At 40.0% G+C, this 23,503-nt stretch overlaps 1 protein-coding gene across 3 annotated transcripts; it reads left to right on the forward strand.

The window, feature by feature from the left end:
* The first annotated feature begins 1,696 nt into the window (after nt 1-1,696).
* LOC124862522 (serine protease 27-like) lies at nt 1,697-23,503 on the forward strand. 3 transcript variants are annotated; one of them, XM_047356492.1, is made up of 6 exons: nt 1,697-1,817; nt 8,953-8,973; nt 9,577-9,748; nt 9,840-10,108; nt 10,638-10,777; nt 22,049-23,503. In XM_047356492.1, exons 1-6 carry the CDS (start codon nt 1,757-1,759, stop codon nt 22,322-22,324), a joined length of 939 nt encoding a protein of 312 aa, XP_047212448.1. In that variant the 5' UTR covers nt 1,697-1,756; the 3' UTR covers nt 22,325-23,503. The 3 variants fall into 3 exon arrangements, with proteins under 3 accessions (XP_047212448.1, XP_047212450.1, XP_047212449.1); XM_047356494.1 differs by lacking the exons at nt 1,697-1,817; nt 8,953-8,973 and adding exons at nt 9,028-9,234; nt 9,310-9,497; XM_047356493.1 differs by lacking the exons at nt 1,697-1,817; nt 8,953-8,973 and adding an exon at nt 9,028-9,497.

Genomic DNA, 23,503 nt, shown 5'->3' on the forward strand with positions numbered 1-23,503 from the left:
TCCTTCTCCTACTTCCTCTTCATCACCAATAACTATTCCTAAGCTCTGCTCTGACATTTAGCATTTACTCTGGAGCCTGAAAAATGAATTTGTTTCAATCTCTTAGCAACTAGCACATCTCATCTTGGGCACAATTTGGAGGTGTGTGCACCCAACTGAAGCCACCTTCTCAACATGCTGCCATGGCAACCACCAGGATGTCCATACCAAGGTTTGGGCATGCTCAGAAGATTCAGGACACCCAAGCATTATCATGTTTAAAGGAGATTCCACTACAGTCCAGAAGACTTCTCCAGGCCTCTTCCAGACCCAGCATGTTCTGCCTGCTTCTGGCCTCATTGCGTGTCTAGGTAGGGTGTAAAGGAGACCTTAAGGAGAGGAATGAGCTACACAGCCTCTTTACAGTCAACAACCTGTAGAGATTGATTGTTTCTTCATAGTCCGCAGACAGGATAGGGTTAAAATGTTCTCCTTGTTGTTCAGAGGGTTTCGGGTTCTTTAATTTCAACGACTTTATGCTACTAGACCTTTTAATTAGAATATTTCCAGGGTTCTTTAAACATGGTCCTGACGTGTTTGAGGGAGTCTTCTGTTTGTTGTGTTGATTTAGTTTCCTGCAGCTCAGGAAGGAAATTTTGCTGCTGCTGTGAAACTAAAACAAATGAGGTAAGAAGAAAAACACAAACCGGTAACATAAAGAGAAATATTACACCTAGTTTCAGCAGAAAATAAATGCTAAACTGAAAGAACGTTTTACTGTAGATTAATTTGCTGTAATGTGTCACCAGGCTGCAAAGTATGAAGGTCATTTTAATGCATTGTAACTGTGCATTTAAAGTCACAAGGAGAGATGCTAAAAGAGTTTTGTAATTGTTTGTATTTCCGTTTGGCGCATACCTACTGACTCTGGAGCAGGCAGTGCCCTCTGGTGTATGGGCATACAAATTACCCACAAGTCCCAAATTGTTTTGCTCCACCATCAGCAGTACGATTAGGGCAAAAGTAAAAGTGCGCCAAAAAGGTATAACTTGTAAAGCAGCAATTGTGACTCACAGCAGCAGATTTGTGCAGGTGTATTCACCGATTTGTGTTTGTGTTAAAGGAAAAAATAAGAAAAAAGTCTGTTGGTGGGAAGATTTTAATACAGGTGTGAGAGTTTTTTGTTTTCACCTTTTGTTTCAGAACAATTGAAGCAAAACTGAAAAAAAAATCCACAATTACAAAACTCCTATATACTCTCCTTGTGACTTCAAATGCACAGTTACAATGCATTAAAATGACCTTCATACTTTGCAGCCTGGTGACACATTACACCAAACGAATCTACAGTAAAATGTTCTTTCAGTTTAGCATTTATTTTTTTCTGAAACTATGTTTAATATTTATTTTTCTGTTATCAGTGCAGACTGTGTTTCGTCTGCCGGTTTCTGTTTTTCTTCTTAGCTCATGCGTTTTAGTTTCACAGCAGCAGCTTTCAGACCTGCTAACCTTTGACATTACTTCACCTGGCGAAGACCAGGCCTTATCTTTCCATGATGCTGCTTAAAAAGTTGAAAAGACTCCTATTAAGCATCATTAGTTAGCAGCTGATGTTCTGTCAGTGTAGAAATATTTCCATGTTTGTAGTCATTTTGTTTGCAGGGAGGGTGTGTGTGAGGCGTTGCTTCATGGGTGTGAGCAGACAGCTGGAGGAGAGGTTAGTTCAGACCAGCACATATCGATTCAGTCAGCAGGACCTCCGTCAGGCTTCAGTCACATGATGATGGTCAAACTGTTTCCATTTGGAGTCCTGCTGCTGCTGACCTTTTCAGCTACAGGTGAGTCTTCCTTTATACCTGGATGTTAGTTTTTAAATCAGAAAGGTGAAAATCTGCTTCTGACTTTTTTTAAATCAAGACAAACATTAAAATCAGGATTAAAGCAGTGATGTAATGTTCATCCTGTTTATAATGACGTCATTCTTAGTTTAATTACCCACATCAAATCTCTGGTTCACTCTTGTTTTTATCCTTTACGTAACCTTGCTAAGTTAAGTCCCATTGTGTCACGTTCTGAACTTGAGATTACTATCCATGCATTCATGTCGTATTCATGTTGTAATACTTTATTTACCTATCTTAGCAAAAACTCCCTGGAACGTCTCCAGGTTGTTGAGAATGCTGCTGCTAGACTTCTGACAAAATCTTCTAAGTATTCCCACTCCACACCGTTACTCATCCAGCTGCACTGGCTCCCCATTAAATTCAGAGCTCAGTTTAAGATTCTGGTCCTGACTTATAGAGATCTTCATGGTCAAGCCCCAACTTATATCAGTGAACTCTTATATCCGTATAATCCCCCCAGGTCTCTGAGGTCATGTGATAAAGTCCTACTGGCTGTACATCACACAAGGCTGAAAACTAAGGGTGATAAAGCTTTTGCAACAGTAGCTCCCCGTCTCTGGAACTCTATCCCCTTGTGTATAAGGACTGCGGATTCGGTGGTGTCTTTTAAAAAACAGCTAAAAACTCATCTTTTTAGGCTTGTGTTTGGTTAGTTTATTTTTGATTTTATCTTATCTTCTATTTTACATTTATAAATATATTATTCCAATCGTGCCTTGTATTAGTGTTGTGAAGCACTTTGTGATCTGTGTCTTGAGAGGTGATATATAAATAAAATTTTACTTACCGGTACTTACTTACTTAATTATGATCATTTTATCTTTTAATGACGGTATATGTGGAAACAGCAGCTGATTGAAACCTGAATTAGATCGACTGAATTCTACTAAATCCACAACATGGAGCAGTTTTCTGATTCGACAACAATGTCAATCAAATGTTTCTGTTTCTTTTTGACGTTATTCATGGATCAGCACTTTTCATGCTAATCACTCTGCCTTTCTAAAACATGACCTCCAATATTCGCACAAAACAGAATCCAAACTGCTGATTTTTCTGCTCTCTTTGGTCTTCATCTGCCTCTGAACTGAACTTCTCCATTAAGGTGCTTTTAGTTCTTCAAGTCTGTGGTCCTACAGTGGAGTTTATGACTGGTTCAAAACTAAAGGAATAACCGGATTTTAAGAAGGTTTAATGCCCCTGTTGGTTACAAGGTGATACAGTTGACAACCAGCTCACCTTTTAGCTTCTAAAATCAGAGCTTCAGGAAGATTTCATCTGAATTATATTTATCTGACAGCTGCTAAGACTTTTTAATGAAAGATGTTGAAAAGAAAACAGGGAAAGCTGGTGAATTAACTCTCTAAAACTAAGAATTTAAATTTCAAAGCTTAACTTTCACTTGCAGGCAATAAGTTTCTGTTTGGTTTTTTATATAAACGGGAAATTTTAGGGCAGAGTAAGACAGGTGAGTCCTGTCCAACCCTGAGATGTAGGTTCAGGCAGTACCATCAGAGATTCTGACCCACCAGAACAGACAGCTGAATCTGAGGTGATGGACAACATCTCATTTTCACCATTAATGTTTTCCACTAGAGCATATCAGCTACAGTTTGGTTAGGAGTTCAGACTGAGGAGGAGAAAACCTGCTGAGATGCTTCTAGAAAGCACTGAATGCAGTCCATCCGGCTGTGAAGGTGAGCATGACGTCTGAATGCCTCAGAAGTCAGAACGGGATCTAGAAACGACATCACTCCCAACTCCACCGCATTCCTGTTGCAGGCTGGTCAAAACCTGGAGGTCGCTGAGCAGCTAGCAAGCCGATTACCAGTGTCTCTCCATTTTACCAGACCAAGACAGAAACTTCCAACGAAGCACTCAGCCAGGAGTACTTTCTATGGAAAAGATAAAGAGAACACCACTGGCTGCAAGTGTGGTGCATATTTCAAAACCAGAGAGTAGAAATCAAACACGGTCAATACAGAGATGCATACCAAGGTCCAGTATTTGGTACTGGTTTGATTATCTGGGTGATGCTAGGTGTCCTATCTATAAACCTTCACAAAGAGTCACTTCACTGAGAAACAAATTGCCTGAAGAAGAGAGGAGATGATCGGCTCCAGACTTTAGAAATTCCTGGCAAAGATTTAAAAACTATTAACTTAGTCTTTTAAACACACAAGTAATCCTCCTTTTATGGCAATAACTGTTGAGAGATTAATTAACAAAGTTAGAAGTTTTCCCTTCAGTCCTCAGCTCATCCTTCTCTGCATTACTAGATATTATGTTACAGAGAAAAACACTTGATTATGTCAGAACAATAAGAAGTATTGTTCCTAAAATTAAAACGATAGGTGTACCCTGTAAAGATCAGGGAAGGGAATAGTCTGCTGATGACAGAAGACCCTGAATGTTCTACCTTTGGGACCATTAAATCCAAAGCAGAGAAGCCTGGGTGTGAAATCTGGCTAGTTAGTACAGGATAATTAGGAGTAGAAATGTCCAGAGAAATGTTCATCACAGCTTAAATTTGAATTTGCTTGGAGGGTTTAAAACAGCTGGCATTCTAGATGGACCTGATTTATAGAGCAAAGGTTAAAGGTTGAGGTGGGGTTTATCATTTTGGCATAGTTCCTGACTCATGCACTCGTGTTCGCGTCATGCTGCCAGCATCCTCATTTACAGTAAGGAGGTTCAGCTGAAACTGCAGTTTGGTTTCAATACAAATTGGATAAACCAGTTTGTATTGAAACCAAACTGAAGGTGTGTTTCTGGAGGAAGTAGAACTTTGACAAGGTACTGGTGAACTGCACTGTTCTGGTTTCAGGGATCTCTGCTCAGATCTGTTAAATCAGATACAAGAAACTGTGGTCTTTAAGTCTTTGTGGTCCAAATAGGTTGTTCCTCCAAGAGGTTCTCCATTTCTGCACAGAACATCTGAGGCTCTGTCTGATCAACCGTTGGGTTTTCTGTTTCTTTTCCAGGGTTTTTGCAGGGTCTGAAAATAAAATCTCAAATATGCCCAGATTTTCTATATTAGCTCTTATGTTTGTATTCTGTGGTTCTGGTTATGAGATTTGGGTTATGACACTTTGACAAAACCACAGAACCTGAACATTCATCCTCAGAAGTGTGCAACTGGAACCGGCCATTCTGTCGTTCCTTTAGGGAATTAAAATCTGAGTGTTTTTGTTTCTTTAGGCACCAAGAGCACATTTACAGAGGTTTGGCTTGAAAACTGGGATTTCAGTGGTTGGTAACAACAGCCAGAACCAGTCACACTGGGTCAGTGTGACACTCATAGAATATAGCTCCAATAATGAACTTATGAGGTCTGAAATGTCACTCAAACTTCCTGAAACTCACAGAAAGGATGACATTTAATACCTGAAAATAAAAAATGCAGTTGTTTTGCAGCTATATTGTCTCCATGGATACATCCCACACATTATCTGGAAAATGATCCTTGGTTGGGATAACAGAAGGATTTGATCCAGTTTAAAGAAATAATTTCTAAAAATTTCTACCTTCCCAATTTAACTGAATCCATCTGGAAGAACTGGTCTGCTAAAAAGTCTGAATTTGTCTTATTTTACTGCAGAAAACAGGGAATTTGTTTGTATGCGACTGGTTCCTAGGCTATAAATCATTTCCATTGTGCCGCTCAAACAAATCCTTGGTGGGCCCATCAAGATCCAAATGACAGAAGCTCAAATCAGAGCCTGGGTTGAGTAATCATACTTGCGCCATCAGGTGGGAGAGGATGAGAGCTGACTGGAGGGGGAGGAAGGACAGGTTGCAGGTTGTTCTAGAGGTGATGAAAAATACTTAGTCTGTTTGTCAGGAACCAGAAGATGTCTTCTTCTGATATCATGACCTCGGGCTCTTGCGATCTCTGTTTTTTCCACTTTAAATCATGTTCGGAATGTTAATGAACCTGTTCTGAAGCATTTAGGGATGTTTGTGACAAGTGTGACAAGTTCACTGTGGAGAAGATAATAAACACTAAAGATCCATCTTAATGAAGTTCTCCCTTTGTTAGTCATACATTCTCAATATTTTCAATGGTAGTTTAATAGCTACTGGTGTTGTTCAAACAGTTTTAAACTGTCATGTTGACATAGGACCCTTAACATAAGTAATCACGCCATTAAAGTGACTTTTGCCCCTTCTCCCACTGGTACCTACTCAGAGCGGGTCGCTATGGTTCAACTTGTTTTTTCAGCTTTTCCATTAGTACCAGTTATTTGGAACGTTACTTTTGTTAGTACCTGCCTCATGTGGTTCCAACCTTTCTGAGTTGCAATAAAAATGCAACGTCAGAATTACGGGAGCCAAGTCACTAGTCACAGCATATTCCAGTAACTAATATTTTTAGCTGTTAGGTCATTTTACGCTCGGTTTTTGTGTCTTTGAGCACTATTAAAGCGAGCTAGCATTAGGTAGCGATAGCTTACCCTGACACCTCCACTAGCTGGTACCGTTCCATTTGATCCGGCATGTCTTCCCTCTCTCCTATACTGATCCACAGTGCTTCGGGTCTCCCTTCCCAGAACCTTCTCTGGTTCTGTTTTTTCACTCTGAGTCTGAAAGCAGCCATAAATGAGTCAAACTGTATTAAACTGACCCAATCCGACCCGACCCAAATAGATTATGTACTGTAAGGAATATGATTATTGATTAATTAATATTCATCAAGAATCATAATTTAAAATCATAATTTGAAAAATATTAATTTCTTAACTAAAAATCATTACTTACGAATAGAAATCATAGATGTCCTCTGGTGTTGTGATTATGGGCTCAAAGCTCATGAATAATTACAAATTATTAACCAAAACCACCAACTGTCACTGTTTATTCAACCGCTTCACCGAAGGTGGGGGAACTTCGACCTTGTTTTGACAGATAAATCTCTCTTCACATCGCCCCAAATCTTGATAAAGGGTCATAAACTCTTGAGGCGGGAACTCAGTGGAAAAACTCCAGCAATAAAACTGGAACAAAGAGAGGTCGGTGAGGCCCAGACCACAGCTGCTTTGAATGAAAACTTTTAAAAGTCCAACTTCTAACTCCTGACTGATTTGGGATCAGCCGGACAAACATGAACCACGCAGCAGCAAATCAAAACACAGCTCAGCATAAAATACTTCAATCAATATTGCAACAAGTTAATACCTGAGATTAACTACAGGTGATCCTACATCACCTTAACTGCCTCATCCTGACCAGACCTCTAAATGCACCTATCCGGTTTAATATGAAAAGAACGAAATTACTTTGACGTTGATTTCTTCTCTCCACCGGTTGAGGATCAGGTCTGAAGAAAAAGGAGGGGGGGATCACGCGTCCGTGATCAAATTAAAAGAAATAACGGTAATTTCTCCTCCGTCCAGGAGGGGAAAAGATGAAGAACCTTTAGTCGACTGCATACACAAGGAGGAAACTCTTCTCCTTGGACATAGAACCTCTGTAGGTTTTCACCTGCGCCGGTTGTGGCGCGGTCTTCGATCGGCACCTAAATCCTCTGATCTTCTCGTATCAGACAGATTTCCAGCTTTCAAGATCTTCCAGGAATGGCCTTGTGGAGCAAAAGTTTGCCTGCGAGCTCTTGTCTCTCCAGAAATGCGCCTCCTATACGCTGTCATGTTAGACAGGCGGGAAATGGCCCCGAAACTCTGCATCTCAGCCGGTTTATACTTCCAGTGACGTCAGAGCTGCGACGTCTGTTGAGCTGTGCATGTCAAAATGTGCGACCAAAATGGATGACCCCAACAGTACTAATGGGAAAGGAGCATAATGGGACCATTAGGACATGTGAGTCAGTGGTGCCACCCTCTGTGCAGCTCAGTGTTTGGGTCGTCGTTGTTTGACGATCCAGAAATGTCCCTAACGATGCCATGTGAGATGCTTCGGTGTGAAATGCTGGAAAACCTTCCATGGCCCGATTAGAGTGACAATTCTGACTACAACCACAGCATTAAGCATGTTGCTTTCAACCATGATTAGAACTGAAGAAGCCTTTTGGATCAGAGGGGAAATGACTTCAATAATCAAGAGAAGTCCAGTTGTGTTCTATGGAGTGTACATGTTTTATTGGTTTTATGTTCATTCATTCTCCAACACTGTGCAGTGCTCTGGTTAGCTTTACTTAAGCTCTACTTTACTTAAAGTGATGTGGAAATTAAACCATTTCAACCTCCCTCCATGTTTTCTCCTTTCAGGACTTTCTGTGAACTGTGTCCATGTTGACAGTAAATAGAGAAGAACAAAGCAACAACAACCAAGCAATGCAAGTTCCTTTAATCAGTCACAGTAGAAATCTGAAGGGCGTTTAGATCACAGTTCAGACCTTTAACTTTTAATGAAACACAAAGATTAAAATGAATACAACAGGAACTGTAAAATCCGTTTCATCCAGGTCTCTTGTTAGTTTGGTTTATATACAACACATAAAAAACCATTTCATCGACTGCGTCCTGGACTACATCCAGCCTAGATCCGATCTGTTCTGAATGTGTCTGATTCAGTCTGATGGTTTTTCTAAATCATTAACATTTTATTTCATCTCTATATAATCAAACTTGTTTTATATTAAGTGTCGTTAAAAAGAAACCAGTCAGACCCCGACTGAAACCCAGTTAAAGCAACCTGAATGTGTCCAATTGAATCAGATGTACTGATTCATGTTTGATTCAGTCTAAATTAAATATCAGTTAGTTCAATTAGAATCAAATGAGTATAAGTAAAAACAACTGAATTTCTCCATTCTTGAGTCAGACAAACCAAATAATAAAACCCATTTAAACTATGGCACATAAATGAAACCAGACTCTGCTGGTGTGACTGGTTTGACCCGACCGAACCTGTTAGTTAACATTCTGCCTTCTTACACATTCTTAGGGACAGATGATTACCTGCTGTTTCACAACTCTGCAATATAAGCAACACAATGATTAGGGAAATTCTCTGATTTATTGTTCGTGATGTTACAAATTCCCCTTCGCCCAGAGCGAAAAACCCGGTCGGGTCAGAACCTTCACTGAACTGTTTGTTCTTTCTCCCACAGGAAGCGATGCACAGATTGATGGTGAGTTTTTATCAACATTTTTTAACACAACTAAATCACCCACTGTTATTTAAACAGGTACATTTAATATGATAAACTGAAACATGAATCCAGATTCACTTAAATGTCACTGAAGTTTGCTGCAGTTTCCCTCTGAGTTTTTATTCAACCTTCTAATGCAAACTACATAGCATCACAAAGATGAGGGGGATAAAAGGGTTGTAAATGTCAAAGAGCGAGGCGATTGGAGGTAAAACAGGATCTGAAAGACGTGCAACGAGGGTGAGTGGAATAAGAAGTGATTACAAAGAGAGGAGAGGAGAATAAGCAGAATAAAAAGTGCTAAATATCCTCCAGGTATGAAAAGGTGTCCTAAACAGGGATGAAGATGAGTTGGCAGATTAAACGGATGAAAAGACTCCCTGATCAGGATGAATAGGGATGCTAAGAACAGATGTGGAAATGAATGGGCTAAAAGGAGGGATGAAGAGGATGAGCGATGAGGCATTTTTCCTGTTCAGCAAGTTTAATGAAGCACCTGAAAGGTGGGGAGCTCCAGTTTAAGGCCAACAAGTGCAGTCTTTATGTGTTATTGCTAAACCTGGTGAAAATATTTTCCTGCAGTCTGTGGCACAGCTCCTTTCAACACCAAGAGCGGAACCAGGATCGTTGGAGGTCAGGATTCAACTGAAGGGGCGTGGCCATGGCAGGCCAGTCTGCACATCGGGCCGGGGCGGTGTGGAGGATCCCTGATCAACAATCTGTGGGTTCTGTCTGCTGCTCACTGTTTTAGCAGGTGGGTTCTGATCATGTGCCATGATTTAACTTCCTGTTCAGCACCATGGACAGTCACTGTGATCCATAAACATATCGTCTGTTTTTCTCAGCACGAGCACATCAGGTTTGACTATTTACCTGGGTCGACACACCCAGCAAAGTGTGAATTCTCATGAGAGTTCCTTTAGAGCATCCCAGATCATTATACATCCAGACTATAACTCCAACACAAACGATAACGACATAGCCCTGGTGCAGCTGGACTCTACTGTGGAGTTTACCAACTACATCCGACCGATCTGTCTGGCTGCAGCTGGCAGCGTCTTTACAGCTGGACTGGACTGCTGGGTCACCGGCTGGGGAACCATTTCCTCTGATGGTAAGGATTAATGAACCAATCAATAGTTTCTATTGTTATTAATTATTAACAGCCACACCCAGCTCTGCTAGGTTTTAGGGTATGTAGTTTCAATCAAATCTGAGCAGGAGTGAAGCTATCAGCTTCTTTGGTCAAAAATCACTGAAGGATAAATTTGAAGCATTTAAAAACCTGAGACTGAAAACCTCTGAAAAAAGTTTAATGGTCATGTGGAAAATCGACCTTTTAATCTACAAAGTAATTGGTTGAGGTACTACTTACCTGTGAGTCCTCACAGATAAGATCCTCATTGCCTGCAGCATTTTGTTTTCCACCTGAAAGTCCTCTGGAGTTCACCCTGTTCTCTGTTTCTTAATGTGTTCATTGCCTTTAAACTAGACATCATGTTCTCTCATCTGGAACACAGATCCATGAAACTTCATGCTTTAATCTGTGACTCCGCTTGAGTGTTCATTGTATTTATTAATTGATGCAATTCAATTAAAACATAGATGATTCATTGATAGGTCTGTTCTCTCTCCCTGTCCAGCCAATCTCCCTGACCCTCAGACGCTACAGGAAGTAGATGTTCCTATAGTGTCCAACAGTCAGTGCAGTTCAACTTACAGCTCAATAACTGACAACATGATGTGTGCTGGTCTGACTGCTGGAGGGAAGGACTCCTGTCAGGTGAGCTCTTCTGTCCTCAGCATAGAGTGATTTAAAAGGGTGGGATGAAGGTAGGAGGATGAGTGGGATGAAGGTGGGAGGATGAGTGGGATGAAGGTGGGATGATGAGCAAAGCAATTCTGAAATAAGTAATAAAAAAAATCTGGGCTTGTCAGTCTTCAGCCAGCTGTGGATCTGTCTCCAGGCTTTATTAACAATATTTTCTAAACAAACACAAGTCTTTAAGTGCCAGTCTGGTTTTAAAACCTTTTATAGCAGAGTCAGCGCTGTTAAAGCTTTTAAATGACCCTTTAGTAATGACTGATACTGGTGTTTTTACGCTTGTACATTGCTTCTCTTTTGTGGTGTACCACAGGGGTCTATTCTTGGCCCTATTCTGTTTGCACATTTTTTCTCCTGCTAGGAATAATCCTTAAGAAACTTAGGGCCTGATCTTCAAAAGATTTGCGAGTACTAAACCGCACGCAAACCTGTTTGGGTCAGCAAAGCTGATCTACAAATGAGGTGGTGGTCAGATTGCATGTGCATAATCAGTGCCCTCATGAATAAGCAAAACATATGAAAATGACCCAAACGAGCAAATACATGGGAGGAGGATATGCAAATGTCATCCCTTATCACCCACAATGCAATATTCAAAGCCTGAAACGGTTTGCGACACAATGTGAATTTAGCACGTTCAAAATGCAGGTGCTAACTGGGATGCAAAAATGTCTGCTGTCACTTTCTGTACATGTGCCAAAAGATCTGAGTTGTCAAAAATAACAATATTAAAAATAGATGAGAAAAGAGGATTCTATGAAGGATTATCTAGGCTATGATTTGGAGCCAATCCCAAACAGAAGCCATGATATTTCTCCTATGGTAAAACTCCTTGCAACACTTCAATCAACATCATTCCAGCGTAACATCAGTGATCATCTGCTGCTGCAGCACAAACCTGATCATGGCAAAATGCGGCATAAATGATCAAGCATGCACCGCCGGTAATCGCACATCATGCAAAAGACCCACTGTGCTTTGGTGTTAATAATATAATTAATAGGAAAGAACTAAAGACTTTATAAGGCAGATTAAATCCTTCATTTGCAAACTGGACGCTAAAATCCCTTCTTAGCAGGTGAAAAATCACCATTTTAAGGCAACTTTTCCATGTGGTGACAAACACAGTGTGTTTTAACCTTGTCACTAAAAACACATTGCTTTATTGACAGTAACGTTATGTCACTGCAGGGCAATCGGAGCTGGATCAGTTTGATTACGATGTTTAAATGTGAACATATGCCAGGGAACAGTTGGTTTATGCAGTTAAAAAGTATTTTGTGTCACCAGAAAAAAATTTAAACAATTAAACTCATAAATTGCTAAAATATTGGCAAAACAAACAAAACGAATTTAGCAAAATTATTGGATAATTAATGAATTTTTACGGACATAAATGTTCATTTAACTTTTTTGCAGGACAGTTATGTGACGCTATGATTTAAAACCAGCAAAGCTATAACATACATATTGACAACTCCTACAACTATCTATTTTTATGTTGCTAATATTACGTTCAGACTTAAATATTGTGGCTGTTTATGATAAACTCCAAACTCTTCAAATTCTCAAAAAAACAACAGAACCCGGTGAGTGTCCGAAAAAATTAAAAGATCAAGGGAGACAAATTAATTAACAGACATATTTGTCTTTTATATTGTTAGTATTTATTGGCCAATTTGTTGGGAGTTACGTTGAGCAAGAAAAGAGAAATAATCTCGTCGGGGCAGATGACAAACCTGCTGTGAGTCAAGTCAATTCAAGTTTATTTATATAGCGTTTTCCGCAATAAGGCACCCAAGGCACTGTGCACAACAAAAGTGAACTAACTGTAACAGTCCAGAAAAGTGAAACAGAACAACCCCTGCATATTTCTAGCAACACATCAGAAGATCTGTTTGCTTTTCCTCTTGTTCCACCCAGTAGAGCACATAATTTCCTCATTTGACTGGGCGGTCTGCTCCTGTTTGCACTTGCTATCCATTGCACACAACACGCCCACTTGTTACACCTGCAATTTATTTATAGTACACGCAAATTAGCACCCGCTATTTGGGATCTTTGAAGATCAGCCCTCACTGTCTTTTAAAAAAAATGTTTGCTGATGAACTGAGTTATATACCTGTGAAATTGCACAAAAATGCTGACATCTGTACTGAGACGCCTCAATCACCACAAGGACTGGGCTTTCACTTTAAGTGAAGTTAAATCTGAGGTCATTGTGCCATGTCCAGACCTCTTATGTTGCTTGTTTGTATTACAATATTTGTTAAACCCATTGTTAGTAATCTTGGTTCTGAAATAGACTCTGATTTTAAACTTGATAAGCAGATAAACTCTTTAGTTAAGTTCTGTTTTATCAGCCAAATCAAGGTGTGGTGCAGCAAAGATGCCAGCACCAAGCATCAGAAGTCTCCACCTATCTGTATTTTTAGAACAATAATGGAGGAAAAACTCATTTTACGATTATGTTGTTGACCAAGCAAATGCTTCAAATTTAAATGATATGTTCAATTCTATTCAGTTTATTTCTATAGCACCAATTCACAACACATGTTGTCTCAAGGTTCTCCACAACAGTCAGGTTCATACATTCCAATTAATCGTAACCATTGAACAGTTCAGTCAGATTCAGTTATTTATTCAAATTGGATAAAAAGTTTTTCTATCTAAGGAAACCCAGCAGATTGCATCCAGTCAGTGACTTGCAGCATTCACTCCTCCTGGATGAGCATGTAGAGACAGTGGACAGTCACTGGTGTTGACTTTGCAGCAATCCCTCATACTGAGCATGCATGTAGCGACAGTGGAGAGGAAAAACTCCCTTTTAACAGGAAGAAACCTCCAGCAGAACCAGAACCAGGCTCAGTGTGAGCGGCCATCTGCCACGACCGACTGGAGGTTTGAGAGAACAGAGCAGAGACACAAAGAGAACAAATAAGCACTGATCCAGGAGTACTTTCTATGGGAAGGAAAAGTAAATGTTAATGGATGTACAGGGGTTGGACAATGAAACTGAAACACCTGGTTTTAGACCACAATAATTTATTAGTATGGTGTAGGGCCTCCTTTTGCAGCCAATACAGCATCAATTCATCTTGGGAATGATATATACAAGTCCTGCACAGTGGTCAGAGGGATTTTAAGCCATTCTTCTTGCAGGATAGTGGTCAGGTCACTACGTGATACTGGTGGAGGAAAACGTTTCCTGACTCGCTCCTCCAAAACACCCCAAAGTGGCTCAATAATATTTAGATCTGGTGACTGTGCAGGCCATGGGAGATGTTCAACTTCACTTTCATGTTCATCAAACCAATCTTTCACCAGTCTTGCTGTGTGTATTGGTGCATTGTCATCCTGATACACGGCACCACCTTCAGGATACAATGTTTGAACCATTGGATGCACATGGTCCTCAAGAATGGTTCGGTAGTCCTTGGCAGTGACGCGTCCATCTAGCACAAGTATTGGGCCAAGGGAATGCCATGATATGGCAGCCCAAACCATCACTGATCCACCCCCATGCTTCACTCTGGGCATGCAACAGTCTGGGTGGTACGCTTCTTTGGGGCTTCTCCACACCGTAACTCTCCCAGATGTGGGGAAAACAGTAAAGGTGGACTCATCAGAGAACAATACATGTTTCACATTGTCCACAGCCCACGATTTGTGCTCCTTGCACCATTGAAACCGACGTTTGGCATTGGCATGAGTAACCAAAGGTTTGGCTATAGCAGCCCGGCCGTGTATATTGACCCTGTGGAGCTCCAGACGGACAGTTTTGGTGGAAACAGGAGAATTGAGGCGCACATTTAATTCTGCCGTGATTTGGGCAGCCGTGGTTTTATGTTTTTTGGATACAATCCGGGTTAGCACCCGAACATCCCTTTCAGACAGCTTCCTCTTGCGTCCACAGTTAATCCTGTTGGATGTGGTTCGTCCTTCTTGGTGGTATGCTGACATTACCATGGATACCGTGGTTCTTGATACATCACAAAGACTTGCTGTCTTGGTCACAGATGTGCCAGCAAGACGTGCACCAACAATTTGTCCTCTTTTGAACTCTGGTATGTCACCCATAATGTTGTGTGCATTTCAATATTTTGAGCAAAACTGTGCTCTTACCCTGCTAATTGAACCTTCACACTCTGCTCTTACTGGTGCAATGTGCAATCAATGAAGACTGGCTACCAGGCTGGTCCAATTTAGCCATGAAACCTCCCACACTAAAATGACAGCTGTTTCACTTTCATTGTCCAACCCCTGTAGCTCCTTTAGTCATTTCATCTAGAAAGAAAGAACAGATAAACTCTGAGCCAGTTTTCAAGGTTAGAGTCTGAAAGAGAGAACATAGAGTTAGATACAGTAGAAGCTCAGTCAGTAGCCATGTCTAGGAGAGAGAAAGGGTTAAACACTGAAAGACAGGGCCATGTGGATCATCTGTAGAAGGTGAGCATTAAGTTGTTGTCAGCAGAAGCTTGGATGATGCCCCTCTCCAGAAAGGTGTCACAGGTAGACACAGAGTCAGGCCAGGTGTAGCTTCTAGGAAGAGAAAAGAGAGAACAAAGTTCAAAACTGAAATAACAGCAAATAATACAAAATTGGAGAGTAGTATGAGAAAGTAGCAGAGAGAGTGAAAGTGGTCATTATGTCCTCCAGCAGCCTAAGCCTATAGCAGCATAACTACAGAGATAGCTCAGGATAAACTAAGCCACTCTAACTATAAGCTTTATCAAAAAGGAAAGTTTTAAGCCTAGCCTTAAAAGTAGACAGGGTGTCTGCCTCACGGACTAAAACTGGCAGCTGGTTCCACAGGAGAGGAGCCTGATAACTAAAGGATCTGCCTCCCATTCTACTTCTAGAGACTCTAGGAACCACCAGTAAACCTGCAGTCTGAGAACAAAGTGCTCTGTTAGGAACATATGGACCAATCAGATCTCTGATGTATGATGGAGCTAGATCATTAAGGGCTTTATATGTGAGGAGGAGAATTTTAAATTCTATTCTGGACTTAACAGGGAGCCAATGAAGGGAAGCTAAAATAGGAGAAATATGATCTCTCTTTTTAATTTTCATCAGAACTCTTGCTGCAGCATTTTGAATCAGCTGAAGGCTTTTAACTGCATTTTGTGGACATCCTGATAGTAAAGAATTACAATAGTCCAGCCTTGAAGTAACAAATGCATGGACTAGTTTTTCAGCGTCACTCCTGGACAGGATATTTCTAATTTTGGCAATGTTCTGGAGGTGAAAGAAGGAAATCCTAGAAACCTGTTTAATATGGGATTTAAATGACATGTCCTAGTCAAAGTTAACACCAAGGTTTTTTACTTTATTATCAGAGGTCAATTTAATGCCATCCAGGTTAAGTGATTGACTAAGCAGTTTCTTTTTTAAAGACTCCGGTCCAAAGACAACAACTTCTGTCTTGTCTGAATTTAGAAGCAGAAAATTTAAAGTCATCCAAGTTTTTATATCTTCAAGACATGCTTGTAGTCTATCTAACTGGTTGGGTTCATCAGGATTTATGGATAAGTAAAGCTGAGTATCATCAGCGTAACAGTGAAAATTTATCCCATGCTGCCTGATAATTTGACCTATTGGAAGCATATATATAGTAAAGAGAATTGGCCAAAGTACTGAACCCTGTGGTACTCCACAATTAACCCTGGAGTTTAAAGATGATTTATCATTTACATGAACAAACTAGAATCTGTCAGACAGATAAGATTTAAACCAGCCTAGCGATGTTCCCCTGATCCCTACAGCATATTCCAGCCTTTTTAAGAGAATATTATGGTCGACTGGATCAAATGCAGCACTGAGATCTAACAGAACCAGAACAGACACAAGTCCATTATCTGAGACCATAAGAATATAATTAGTGACTTTCAGCAGAGCTGTTTCAGTGCTATGATGAGCTCTGAAACCTGACTGAAACTCTTCAAACAGGTCATTGCTGTATAAATGTTCACACATTTGATTAGCAACTATTTTCTCAAGAATTTTAGATAAGAATGGAAGATTGGATATAGATCTGTAATTTATTAAATCATCTCGATCAAGCGAAGGTTTCTTAAGTAAAGGTTTAATTACAGCTAACTTAAAAGCCTGTGGTTCTGATCCATTTACTAAAGATAGATGAATCATATCTAAAATGGGGCTGGTAATCAGAGGGAACACTTCCTTAAATAATTTGGTTGGGATTGGGTCTAACATACAAGTTGAAGGTTTAGATGAAGCTAATATTTCTGATAACTCAGGAAGCTTCACAGGATCAGAACAGTCCAAACACAAATCAGGTTCTGCAGTTATTTCCAATGTTGTCTCACTAGATGAGGATGAAGTAATCATCTTCAGGAATATGTCAAAGATTTTCTTTTTAATAGAATCAATTTTATTTAAGAAGAATCCCATAAAGTCATGGATGCTAAGAGCTAAGAGAATGGATGGCTCAACAGAGCTATGACTCTGTGTAAGTTTAGCAACTGTACTAAAGAGAAACCTACGATTATTCTTGTTCTCTTCTATTAATGATGAGAAATAAGCTGTTCTAGCTTGGTGAAGTGTCTTTTTATACAACAGTAGGTTATTTTTCCAGATTAAGTAGGAATCCTCTAGGTGTGTAGAGCGCCATTTTCTCTCCAATTTTCTAACATTGTGCTTTAAAGTATGCAGCTCTGACTTAAACCAAGGAGCTAGCATCCTATGAATAATTACCTTCTTTTTCAAGGGGGCTGCATTGTCTAATGCATCACGCAATTATGAAGTAACAATGAACAAAAGAATCAATTTGTGAAGGGGTAGAAACAGAATTATTGCCCTCCACTGTGCTTTTCAGTGATAATGAGGAAATTAAAAGTGGAACAGATTCTTTAAAGGTTGTTACAGCATCGCCTGATAATGATCTACTATAATGACATTTTCTTTCAGGTGTGGAGTACTCGGTTAAATTAAACTCAAAGGTTATTAAGAAATGGTCAGACAGGACAAGGTTATGAGAGAATATTGTTATGTCTTTACACCCAATGCCATATGTCAGCACAAGGTCCAGAGAATGAAGACAAAGGTGGGTAGGTTTGTTAATGTTTTGAACAAAGCCAATTGAGTCTAAGATAGCATTAAATGCTATATTTAGGCTATCACTTTCGGTGTCAACATGAATGTTAAAATCCCCCACTATAATAACGTTATCTGTATTTAACACTAAATCAGATAAAAGGTCTGAAAACTGATCTAAAAATTGAGAGTAAGGACCTGGTGGACGGTACAAATCAACAACCAGAAGTGGTTTTAGTGCTTTGCAATTTGGATGAGGAAAACTAAGGATTAAATACTCAAAAGAGTTGTAGCTATTGATTGGTCTGGGACTAATCAATAAATCAGACTGAAAGATGGTTGCTACTCCTCCTCCTCGTCCAGTATTTCGAGGAATGTGAAAATTTAAATAATTAGTAGGAGTTGACTCATTTATAGTAACATAATCCTCTTGCTGCAGCCAGGTTTCTGTGAGGCAAAATAAATCAATCTGATTGTCACAAATCAGGTCACTAACTAACAATGTCTTCGAAGAGAGAGATCTTATGTTCAGTAAGCCACATTAAATTGTTTTATTTTTATTTTTAGTCTTATTTGTGTTTATTTTTATTAGATTTTACTGATTTCCTCCTTTTAGATTATTTTTTAATCTATTCAATTTTGGCTGTGGGCGAGACACTTTCTTAATAGGGTAATGGGTGGGTAGCAGTACAGAAGCTGCAGAGAGGAGTGTTAAACTACGACCCTGCTTCCTGGTCTGAACCCTGGGTTGTCAGAGTTCTGGAGAAATAATAAATTCGGTCAGATTCCTAGAAAGAAGAGCTGCTCCATCCAAAGTGGGATGGATGCCGTCTCTCCGGATCAGACCAGATTTTCCCCAAAATGTTCGCCAGTTATCAATGTAACCCACATTATTTTCTGGACACCACCTAGACAGCCAGCGGTTGAATGACATCATGCGGCTAAACATGTCGTCACTGGTCAGATCAGGGAGGGGACCAGAGAAAATGACGGAGTCCGACATTGTTTTGGCAAACTTACACACCGAAGCAACACTAACTTTGGTGACCTCCGATTGACGTAACCGCGCGTCATTACCGCCAGCATGAAAAACAGTCTTACTGTATTTACGCTTATCCTTAGCCAGCAGTTTCAGGTAGGATTTGATGTCGCCCGTTCTGGCCCCTAGCAGACATTTGACTATGGAGTATATCTCACCTTCTTGTTGGAAATGATTTCTCATCTTATTTATGCTTGTAAATTGTGCTGCTGGCTAGTCTCACATATCAGACGCCATCACTACATCTCTTCCTCGGCTCACCCCATACGACTGAGCTGATGCAGGGCTGGGACTACTTCGCTTGGTGAGTCCGGGCATAGCAGAGGGGGGCTGTCTTCAACTCCCGTCACCGTCCTTTCACAAAACGCATGGAGACAGCTAAAAGGCGTTTAGGTCCCACCTTGAAATGTTTTGTTAAAGGGCCTTGGGGATGAACGCACCTGTTCGTACCGGAGTGTGTAGCTAGTCTCTTTCTCCTGGAGTGGACTGAAGGATCACCGTCCTACTGAAGCCACATCTAGCTGCTTGTTAGGATCAGCCTCCTACCGTTGCGAACCCACAAGCTCAACAAGAATGTTGGGAGACCAAAACCAGTACTTTGTTCTGAGTTACTAGACAGGTCCTAAATAAATTTCTTGCCTGCAGGAATTAGAGGTTCTGGGGGCTTCTCTCTGTCCTGGAATCCAAAACCGTGGCATCAGATGCCTACTAATGTTCAACTTTTTCACCTGAAAACTCACTTTTCTCCCACGTTTATAGTCCAGCATGAGAAGGCTGTAGTCTCTTTCCAGTGGATTGGATTAAAAATGGTTCATTAACAGATGGATCAGGAGGGTGGGTGTGAAAACTGTGTCATAAAAAGCAATGATGAAGATGACTGAGATGGAACAGGAAGAGAGAGATAAGGGGATGAGTGGGATGAAGACTGTCAACAAGGGCCTGGGGAGATGAGTGTGAGGAAAAGGGTTTTTAGTTTACAGTTTTTCTCAATTGCTAAGATACATTTCTTAATAGCTGCTGTCCTTTTATCCAAACTCTGAACACAAAACCCAACTTTCAAGCTACATTCACAAAACCTCAGACTCTTCTTGCAAAACCGAACTCTCACCTCAGAACAGTTCAATCTGTGCTTAAAACTGAACTATGTTGTCAAGTCGTGCCCCGAGTCAATCAAAATCAAACTGAGCAGTCTCTAAACACTGCATAGAAAAATAGAAAATACAATGCTCAGGACATGAAACTGTAGAAATAAAAGTTTATTGTTCACTGTAGGCTAAATGCATGTTTCAAAACAAAAATACTGTGTATTTAGCACTTGTAGATTCTTACCACTATAAGCACAAAGTCACCCTCACACTTTTTGCAGAATGATACACCCAGTGTACGTTGTCCCAAATGATAACGTAACTGAGCAGCACTGGGCCATCTGGCTGACCTGGTGGAATGAGTATGTTGTGTAGGGCATCCAGGAATGCGATCAGATGGGCAATGTTGTAGGGTTCATTGATGCCATAGTGATAGATGACGCCATGTTGGGAAATTGCTGCACACATTGTGATGTTCCCTCCATGGTGGCCAGGGACTTCAATGATGGCACGCTGGCCAATGATATTCCTTCCCGTTCTCTGTCTTTATGTGAGGTTGAATCCAGCTCCATCCATGAAGATGAACTGGTGTTCCGCTGTGACCACCTCTAGCTTAAGGACTTGGTGAAACACATATTACAATGTCAGAAAAAGACACGGAGTGGTAACGTTTGTGAAGTACAAGATTACAATACTGAAACATGTAATCAATCTTTTATAGTGTTGAGAGTTTACATCAGTTGTGAGATTGGTAGATATGTCACAGTTCTTTCATTCTTTGTAGATTGCATTCAAATGGTACCCTGTAAACTTGCTTCACCCTCAGATTATTGCTGCGCAAGACATGGTCCAATGTTGCTAAGCTTACCCCATCAGTATTTTAAAATAATTCGTTGTTTTCAATTATCTTTCTTTGTGTTTGCCGTTATGTTATGCCAATATTTTCTAGGACCATGTCTATAATTGCAGTTTCAGGAGTTCAGAAAACATCCCCGACCACCTTATGTTGGTAATCTTTCTGTTCTGCAATACAAATAGCACTAATTTACTAATACTGTAAACACTGAGTAGGAATACATTTCCCAAATACTTGAATCATATTTTATCTTTGCAGTCTTGCAGAACAGTTTACAAGCAACACTGTCCTACTGTATAATTGATTACTGTATTGATATGCAGTATAGCAATTTCCTAGTGAATGTAAATGTCCTACTCCTCATTTCGGAAAGTCCAAATAATGGATGCCACAGTGTACCTGCTCAGGTTTGTCTGTACTGTTTGCCCAGCCTCCTTCATTGTTAGACTATGGTTGACCACATGGTCAACTAAACTGGCTCGAATCTCTTCCTTGTCCTTATCGTCTTCCTCCTCTTACTCTCACTCCTCTACCTATGTTTCCAATATTGGCCTCCGTTGCCCTAAAACAGAAGGTCTCACCTGTGGCCCTCTTCTGCTCAAGCTGTGATTGCTAATAGTAAAACTACGCGACATGTTTTTGCCCATGTGATGAGTTGTGTGCAAAGTCGGGCATTTGCTTTCAGACATTTGAATAACATTGTGCTCCTTGTGAAAACAGGACATTTTCCTCCTGAAAATTGTGTGAGAATTGTGTGCAGTGTTTTGACAAAAGTGTGCTTCAGAACTACATCTATTGAACAGAGCAGGAATTGTGTTTGTAGTTCAGCAGAACTGGTTCAAGGGGTTGGTGCCTGAGTTACACGTTGTGGTCATTGTACCAGTTTTTGTGTGTAAACAATTAAGAAAAACTGTAAAATACTACAGTACACTGGCATAGTGATGTACTGAAACATATATTTATTTACAGAATTCTGTTGTACAGTATATAGTGTAGTCACACTGATTGCTGTCAATATTTACACTCTATGTCAAAAAAGGTAATTACCTGTTCTCTTCTCTAAATCTTCGGGTCATGGTGAACACAGTGAATCTACTAATGTTTGGTTGTACCCTTTGTCCGGTCTTCCTCATGGTCATACCAGAGACAAGAACATAGTCATATGTTTAAACAGGTTGTGTTGTGTGCAGGGAGACTCCGGTGGACCATTGGTTACTAAAAGCGGTGCTGTGTGGGTCCAGGCTGGGATTGTGAGTTTTGGGGATGGCTGCGCCAAGCCCAACACCCCAGGGGTTTACGTCCGAGTTTCAAATTACCAGACCTGGATCAACAGCCACGTCACCAGTGACGTGCCAGGATACATCAACTTCCTGGGTCCAACTGGATCGGCTCACGTGGTCTACCTGTCGCTTCCTCTGCTGCTGTCCATCCCACCGACAATCTTCTCTCTCGTCATCCTCTCATGAGTGTTTTAGTGAAGCTCATCAGCGGAGATGGAAAACATGTCTTCTTTAATGAACCTCACATATCTCCTCTTGTTTCTACTTCAAGTCCCACAAAGTTTTAGAAATGTAACAAAACTAAAAACTAGAAACTGTCTCAGACAAACTGCCAGAGAAAATAAATTGCAATGGTACATTCCAACAAAATGTGTTGCCTGCATTTGACCCGTCCCTTAGGGAGCAGCGGGCAGCGCCAGGGGAGCACTCTGGGCATAAAGGGTCCTGCTCAGGGATCCAGAGGGGAGGTTTGTGGGATTCAAACCAGTGACACAAACGTCCTGTTGTCTAACTGCTAGGCCACCCCCTACTTTATAGCTTAAGTTGCTGCAGTTTTATTTTATTTCAAATATTTGACCTAATAAACCAAAATTAATCCGGATCTAAAACAACTGAGAAACATGTAGACATATTTTCCCCCAAATTTAATCTTAAAACAATTATTTTAATATTTTTCAAAATTGACAAAACTTTTGTTTTGTTTTATTTGGGGATTCAATGACAGGAAATAAGTAATACTGAATTTTATGTATTAAACCAAGATAAATTAAAAAATAAATAAAATCAAACTTATTGTTATTTAACACTGATCTTAATGATAAAATCATTGATAAAAATTAAAACACTATTAAAAAACTTTCTTTTTTTCTCCATCAGTACTGAGATCTCATTTAAAGCCAGAATATTGAAACTTCATCAAATCTGAAACATGTTATTCAAATGAAAAATACATGACCCAAATGTAATTGATTTGCTACTTTTTGAGCTACATATAAGTGATAATTCATCAAACAGAATTCAGAGAGGAGCTGATTTTTAAGAAAGTTTCTGTGTAGAAATTTAAACAATTTTAGGAAACATTTTTTGGCTTTTTTGACATCTTTGTGTTTATTTGAGGTTGAATTGTTCATGTTTCTGTTTCTAACACGTTTCGCTGATTGAACTGTGATTTGTTGTTAATTTAATGAATAAATAACTGTATAATCCTAAACTCAGGGATCACACTGAGACCTCTGTTAACATGGACTGTTTGAAGTCAATTAATTATATACATGTATTTTGTTCCGGGAATGAAGGGCCAGGAATAAATAATAAATAATAAATAATAATAATAATAAAATCAGGAATAAATAATCAACAAGAAAA

This window comes from Girardinichthys multiradiatus, chromosome X, assembly GCF_021462225.1.
Source record: "Girardinichthys multiradiatus isolate DD_20200921_A chromosome X, DD_fGirMul_XY1, whole genome shotgun sequence".
Taxonomy (NCBI): domain Eukaryota; kingdom Metazoa; phylum Chordata; class Actinopteri; order Cyprinodontiformes; family Goodeidae; genus Girardinichthys; species Girardinichthys multiradiatus.

Excerpts from the sequence above, each read along its gene's own strand:
- LOC124862522 (XM_047356492.1), top strand. The coding sequence starts at position 1,757 with ATGATGATGGTCAAACTGTTTCCATTTGGAGTCCTGCTGCTGCTGACC. Across the intron at positions 8,974-9,576 it reads AAGCGATGCACAGATTGATG|TCTGTGGCACAGCTCCTTTC; the intron begins GTGAGTTTTTAT and ends ATTTTCCTGCAG. Across the intron at positions 10,109-10,637 it reads GGGAACCATTTCCTCTGATG|CCAATCTCCCTGACCCTCAG; the intron begins GTAAGGATTAAT and ends CTCCCTGTCCAG.